We start from the raw sequence: 7,984 nt of genomic DNA, 5'->3' as shown, positions 1-7,984 counted from the left end.
CTGTGGTTTTTCAATGACCCATTCACGGTTTCGGTCCTTTGTTTCTATCTTGGTGCGTTCTAAGCATTTCCCTCGTGTTCTGTCTGTTCTAGGACTCTTGTACTCACTTATATATGTAATCTAGCATACATATGTTTACCAAAAATAGTGAACGAACACACATATGAAAAGAAAATGCAGACTGAAGAAAAAAAAAGAGGACCGGAGTAAAAGAACCGATGCGCTGAAGTATAATAAACAGAATCTACACAAATCAGAGTGGCGCAGCGGAAGAAATGGTTTGTTAAAAACCTTGCTCTGATACCAATGATGGTTTTCGGGCGTACCTGAAGTATAAGATAGTCTCAGATAGCCACGCGGAGGTCCGGTTACTGTAGGAACTCGGATCTTCAAGACACAACAAATACACAAAGAAGGAGAGGTTCAGAGAGTAGGGGGTCTGGAGGAACGTACTGCCTTTTTGGAGAAAAACGCATTCTCTGAAAATGATCCCCCTTGGATCAGTTACGTAACTCCCCACGTTTGAAATTAATAAACCGCTTCCTTAGTCCAACCGTTCCCCCCATTTTGCATGTCATATAAAAAGGCTAAAACTGCAGTTAAGGACCCATATGTTTTGTAATTTATACCTGGACCCCAAATGATACTAGGCTTGGGTCCAATCCACCAAGGGTGTACTGGCCCATTTTCTTACAAAAGAAAAAGGATTTTATTATGGAAGAAAACACGATTTCAGTCTACAAAATAACAAAGGCAAACCCCCCCCTCCAAAAAAAAAAAAAAACAAAAAGCACCCCAAACATGCATGACTACGTAGAAACTAGCTAATTAAGCATCTTCATGGCTTTGAAGCATCTCAACAACTTGGCTCATGCTGGGCCTCGCATCTTTGTCTTCTTCCACGCACTTCAAAGCCCCACTTGCCAAAGTTTCCATCTTCTTTTTCTCAACCTCAAACTCCGATCCAATGGCTGCGTCAATTATTTGCTCCACCCAACAAGACGATGACGGCGACCCTTCCTCCTCCGACGTCGTTGTCTTCCTCTTCTCTCTCACCCACGTCACAAGCCTCTCATTATGTGCTTCTTCTCCTTCATCACTCTGACCTCCCATCATCGTCGGACTCCTTCCTGTTATCATCTCCAGCACAACAATCCCAAAGCTATACACATCCACCTTTGATGTTATTGGCAAATTAAAAACCCATTCAGGTGCCATGTATCCTCTCGTTCCTCTTACCATTGAGAAGTTTTGAGTGTTTTGGTCACTTCTATTTAGAAGCTTAGATAAACCAAAATCTGCTACCTTGGGTTGGTAATTTGAATCCAAAAGAATATTCTGAGGCTTTATATCACAATGTAGAATCCACTCCAAGCATTCTTCGTGTAAGTATGCTAGAACCCTTGCTGTTCCGAGAGCAATGTTGTATCTTCTGGTCCAATCCAAGGTGTTTGATTTGAGATTTTCTGCTAAAGAACCTTTCTCCAAGTATTCGTAAACCAACAGCCTGTACTTTCCCTCAGCACAATACCCCCACATTTCAATCAAGTTCATGTGGTTTAGCTTACCAATAATGCTCACTTCAGCTAGGAATTCTGCTTCATCTCGTTTGGCTCCAATGTTGTCATTATGAAGCTTCTTTATTGCAGCAATTCGCTGATCTGGCAATACTCCTTTGTACACAATTCCACCAGCTCCTCTTCCAATTTCTTCCGTGAACCCTTTTGTTGCTTGTTTTAGCTCAGAGTAAGTGTATCTTCTGAACCCAAAAGGTGAAACAAAATTGTACCCTTGTTGATTTCCATCAGATTTTTGCTTGGTTCTTATCAAAGAAAACCAAGTTATAGAAATGAAGAGGACTTCAAACACCCCAATTGCAACAGAAAACCAAAGAAAGAACTTCAAAAAACTGCTGACATGACTCTCGGCATAGGACCTATCCAGCTTCACTGAACAAACATGACCATCATCTTGAGCAAATTCTTCATCTGCAAAGAACGAAACATTGTTTCTTTTGGCTTTAGGAAGTCTCAGGTAGGTTGTTCCTCTAAAGTCTGGTGATCGACGACCATTGAGAAGAACTCTTTTCGTATAGCACTGAAATAAGCCGTCATTGTTAAGTGAGTACTGAAATGCCCTGCACTCACAATCTTGTAAGCATTCATTCTCACAATCACTATAACTGATGTTTTTCTTGTAAATAAAGTCATACCCATATAGCTCAACACCTGGCAATTTGAAGAAAGCAGTCTCATTCTTATCGCATGAGAGTTTAAATGTGGGTTCACACCCGTAAGACCAATCGCTATGGTTCTTCACTCTATATCCAGGAAGACACGAACACTTCCTTCCTTCTATAGGATCATACACACACGTGCTGTTAGCACCACAAAGTCCATGAACAATACAGGGATTAGATATGGCTTGCCACGACACATACCAGGGATCATTCTTCCGTCGACTGTACACTCGAATGTTTCCATCAGAATCTAGTTTCAATATTCTTTGCATTACAACCCCATAATCAGAAGTCGTAAATCCATAATTATCTGTTGAATTGAAAGTTCCAATGGAATCTAACACTGCGATTCTGCTACTATTGTATGTGGTCCTTCCTGCATCCCAACTTACTAGCCATTGGACTGGCCAGTATTTGCTGGAGACATCAAGGCCATCGTACAAAAGGCTGAGGATGTTGTCATCATTGAATGAAAGCTGGTAGAAGCCAGAGGAATGGTTGGTGAGGCTTCTATCAGAGACAAGCTTTGTGTATCTTGTGAGTTGTTGTCCAGGAAGTAGAGTGTCGGTCGGGAAATCGAAGCTCTGCCATAGAATTTCGCTTTGTTGAGGATGGAGCTCGTAAAGTACTAGATTCCCTTTATCGGTAAGATTCAGTTGCGTCAACCAAGGCAAAGATGAGGTAGTGTCAGTGGACCACACGTTGAACTGTCCGGCATCAGAGAGGACAAGGTTTCCGGTTTTATGGAGGCGAAGTGATGACCGTTTTCCGTTGACAGGTTGGTCACGGTTAGCCGTCCAAACGACGGTGGGTTTTCGAGTGAACCAAACGGAGAATACATAGGCGTTTTCACCGACGGCGTAGAAGCCGGCAGAGAAGACGCCGTTCGGTGAGAGAATAACATCTTCTGGTTTCTCAACTGAGAGGGAGAAACCACTGTTAAGTGATGGTGATGAAGATGAACAACATTGAAAAGACAGAGACAAGAGGAGAAGAACGTGTAGGATTGATGAAACAGCCATATGAATACGCATGAGCGAAGGAGAAATGGGCTTCTCATACACACACACACACACACATATATAAATGAAGATGGGAATTGCTAGGAAATAGTCGTTGATTGGCAGAATTATTGTTTATTTAGGCTGCTGGAAATTGAACATCAGTCCTTAGACTTCAAAATTCACAGCTTTCGCAGAACGTTCTTCAGTTTAGGACCACACGTCTGTTCCAATAATCCATCAAGTCAGGTACGTAAAGTTATTTAGATTTCCTTACATAAAAATTCAGATATCTATTTATTAAAAAATTCCGATACTTAATATCTATTGAAGAGCCCCAGAAAACTGTTTTGACGTAGAGCACATTCACTATGTAAGTTTCATCAGAAGCTAGTTACCTGGTTTGTTTTTTCCGGTGAATGAAAAAGCTCCGTGGTTTACTATGCACTATGTTTTCAAATACTACTTTCTATCCTAATTTACACTACAAACTAGCCCTAATAATTAAGATTAGAGGTAATAATATACTACCTCTTGTGTTTAATATAAGAACTTATTTGACTTTTATTTTGATCCTAAATAAATATAAGATCCTAATCTACTTTGTCTCTCATATTTATCTATTTTTTTCAAGATAGTCATTGTAATAATGGTAGTTCTAGCTAATACACTTGATTAGCAAGGATATTTTAAAAAAGACAACATCTATTTTTTTTACAAATAACTGACTTAACTAGTTTTTTTAATTTATTCAAATTAGTTAACTACTTCTTACATTAAGGACCGGACGTAGTATATATTACCTTCGGTCCTTAATATAAAACATTGTTTGACTTTTATTTTTATTCTAAATATAAGACTCCCAATTCACTTTGTCTCTCATTTTTATTCATTTTTTTCTAAGGTAGTCTTTCTAATAATATAGTTCTAGCCAATACATTTGATTAGCAAGGATATTTTAGGAAATACAACACCTATTTATAACAAATAACTAACTTATTTTCTTAATCTATTCAAATTAATCAACTAGCTCTTATATTTAGGACCAGACATAGTACTTATTAACATTTTGTTATCTCATATTTGGGATAACATTGAAAAACTCTTTCCCCGAACATTCACAGAAGCAATTGGTGGAGTGGAAGAAATTTTGAAAGAGTTGACATTGAATAGGTCATAGGCTTCAAGAAGAGAAATGAGGATATGTATGACAATATTGAGAGATCCAAATAATGGTAATAGTGCTAATTGATGGTAGGGGAAGTGGCGGTGGTAGTGGTCCAGATAGTGGTGATATGATATTGGTAACAGTATGATAGTGGTGGCAGTCATAATAGACTAGAAATATATATTTTAAATTCTTGACCATAAGTCATACTGAGCTAGCCAGCAATATTAAAGATTAATTGGGTTTTAACAAGAAGAAAATGATTAGCTTAGTCGTCCAAAACAAAACTAATTGGTTGCTTCTGTATTTCTCTCTGTGTCTTAATATATACACACAGAGAGAGAGCATAAATATAAAGAAGGAAATTCTCAATTGCTTCAAACTCATGAATGATGCAACTACCTTATTAAAATAGGACAAATTTTGGAGTCGCACAGACAAATAATCTTGCCATATCACAAGAAACAATATCATTAATGCGTTTTCACCAATAGCGTAGGGGCCAGCTGAGAAGACCCTGTTAGGTGAGAGAATAACATCTTCCGGTTTTCTCCACTGAGAGAGAGAAGCCACTAAGTGATGAAGAAGAAGAAGAGATAAGAGCAGAAGAACGCATAGGATTAATTAAACAGCCATATCATAATAGGTTCAGTCTTTGAATGATAGGGTTTTCATTTATTTCAGCTTCAGGAAATTGAACACTAATTAGTCCCTTGACTTTCACAGGTTCTCAATATTCTCAAGTCTGCAGATTAATTGGGCCGAAATTGCATGTTTTGATCGAGGTCCGTTGTTCTGCAATACACCATTAAGTCAGGCCGCCTTTGATACGTAAAGTTATATCTATTTCGGTACATAAGAATTCATACACTTCCTCGTATTCAGAAATATAAGTCCAGAATGATATGGCCCAAAAAATAAGTCAATTGGAAAGTAATTAATACTTATTTGTTAATTTTATTCCTGTAATTAAGGCTTAAATGTAACTTATTACTCCTTTGTCTTATTTATAAGGCAGTGATAGAAGGTTTTTCTTGGACTTATTTATAAATCACTTTATTAAATTTTTGAGAGAATTACAATGAGGTGCAAAGAAGAAAAATAATTACTACAAAATCCTAATAACAACTTAAACAACCTGTAATGACAAGTTTCATGGTAGAAAATGAAAAATTTTGAACTTGTTTTGTAATTATTTTTCTTCTTTAGGATCTCATTGTAATTCTCTCTAAAGTTTTTGAATGAATTTGCTATTTTATCCTTTATTTATTATGGTGTAGATAGTTTTTTTTGAAAGATGTACACATTAAATATAGGTAAAGTTAAAAATTTATTATATTTCAATAGAGAATTAATGCAGTTTAAAATTTTTCCTGATCTATATAAAACATGCTAAAAATGCCTTATAAATAAGAGTAGAGGGGTATGCATTCCTCTTTCTTTCGCAACCTCATTTAACATATCGCTAAAGTTGAAAAAAACTTCAAGTTGGCATAGATTTAATGAGTTAACTACTATTTTTTGATATTGATGAATTACTTAAAATGACTTATATTGTGGATTGGAGGGAGTACGTAATATTTAAGGTACTAAATAATGAATTATTTTTTTTTTAATTTTGAGTTATAAAGTGCATTTTTTTCATTCATAAAATCTCTGTTATGTTTTATTTTATATTTTTACTTTTGGCCAATTAATACAAGATTTATATACTACTTGTTCCTTACATCTTCTATCATTATTGTTTTGAGCTGCATATTATTTGATTTGGAGTTTTTGACCAAATAAATATACAGATAATATTTTTAAAAGGAGACATGATTAATTTTTATATTTTGTTTGTAAATCCACGGATATAAGAAATTAATATATAATAACAAATAGGTAAGAAACCTTGAAGATCATATTAATTACCCGGCCAAAGACAAATAAAAGATATTGAACTTGGATCTTATTTTTCTGAATTCAAACTTTCTGTATACCTTCTACTCTACGTCCGTCTTTAATTTCTTTCTTGTTTTTTTCTTGCCCTTGAAAAATACTAAGGATTTTTGTAAACAAACAATAAAGTAAATGAAAAAATAGTTGATAATTTTTTTCCGTAAAAAACGGACTTAATTACCGCATCTTGATTATTTTTTTCTTAACTACTGGCTCAAAATTTGAGCATTAAAAAGTATTTTTACTCTCAAACTATTTTTTCTGTAGGCACTGGGTACTATCAAATGATGCAATGTTTCTCTCAAAGAATTGACCATTAGTTAATCCGAAAAATTATGAAAAAAGTCCTTGAAAATCAATTTGACGTATTGCATTTCCAATGTCGTTATACTCTTTAACATAAGCGTTATTATGTTAAACGATGTAGACAGTACAATATTTGCTATGTCGTCTTATTTTTTCTTTTGGTAACGACACATGTCTTTTTACTTTTTTTTTTTTGGGTACAATATGTCGTTTTAGTTTTAAACCAACATAGTTAGTTCGTCCCCTTTCATTAATATTTATCACTTTTTTTCTTCTACATAAGTAAATACCAAATTTTAGTTGTGTAGTGCACGTGTCTTCAGTCCAAAAAAAGTTGAGCACATGTCAGACCTAAAATTCCCTTCCCATGATTACCCTTCAAAGTTGAGCATTTTTAAATAAATTTACTATTCATTGCCCAAACACTAGAGCATAAATTGGTGGAACAGGCATACGTATTGGAAGAAGTTTTGGAATGACGCCTTGGGGATTTATTATATGTATCAACAGGAAATTCTCTTAGAAAGAGAACTCCAATTTGAGGTCCAATCATATCCATTAGGAAGATACCAATATAATGCTGAAGTCCTTTTCAAGGAGTACCATGGCTTAAGCGCATAATAGTTTTCTGTATTGTAGCATTTTCATCCTTTTGTTCTATTGTTTTTCCCCCCTTGTCTTGTAACATACTCTCTATATTTTGATATCATTTTAATTTCACCTAAGAAAAATATAGTACTATCAATCTCCAATCTATTTTGTCTCTCATATTTATCTATTTTTTTAAGAATAGTTCTCGTAGTAGTTGCACATGTTATAAAAGTTTTATTAAATAATAGTTCTAGCCAATACACATTATTAGTAATGGTATTTAAAAAAAACAATACCTATTTATTACAAATAACTAAATTAACTAATTTTCTCAAATCTATTTAAATTAGTTAACTAACTCTTATATTAAAAACCAGAACTAGTATATAAAAAAAGAAATTCTTAATTGCCTAGCACTCATACAATGCAACTAGCTATTTGATATAGGAATTTTTTCAAGTCACCATGCACGACTAAGAAGTAGGGGTGTTCATGAAGCCCAATAGCCTGCTATGCCCGCCCAAGCCCGCAAAAAAATGCCCAGCCTGTCCTAAAAAAATGGCCCGAAAGAACTATTGGGCATGTTCGGGCTGGGCAAACTGTTGGGCAGGGCTGGGCATCGGGCACGATATGCTGCCCTGCCCATTTGGCCCTGCCCACAAAAATATATATAATTTTATTTATATATATTTATTTGCCTCATATTTATTTTCTAAATCAAACGCATTGTTATATCAA

General features: G+C 35.2%; 1 protein-coding gene across 1 annotated transcript; it reads right to left on the bottom strand.

The window, feature by feature from the left end:
* Positions 1-774: 774 nt before the first annotated feature.
* LOC114752645 (putative receptor protein kinase ZmPK1) lies at positions 775-3,261 on the bottom strand. Its single transcript, XM_028941389.1, has one exon. The coding sequence runs from the start codon at positions 3,259-3,261 to the stop codon at positions 829-831; it is 2,433 nt and encodes an 810-aa protein (XP_028797222.1). The 3' UTR covers positions 775-828.
* Between the last annotated feature and the right edge of the window lie 4,723 nt (positions 3,262-7,984).

Source organism: Neltuma alba, unplaced genomic scaffold, assembly GCF_004799145.2.
Source record: "Neltuma alba isolate B1F8T4 unplaced genomic scaffold, ASM479914v2 tig00007462_pilon, whole genome shotgun sequence".
Lineage (NCBI taxonomy): Eukaryota > Viridiplantae > Streptophyta > Magnoliopsida > Fabales > Fabaceae > Neltuma > Neltuma alba.
Note: the sequence above shows the minus strand (reverse complement) of the source record. Positions and strands in the feature narration are given on the sequence as shown.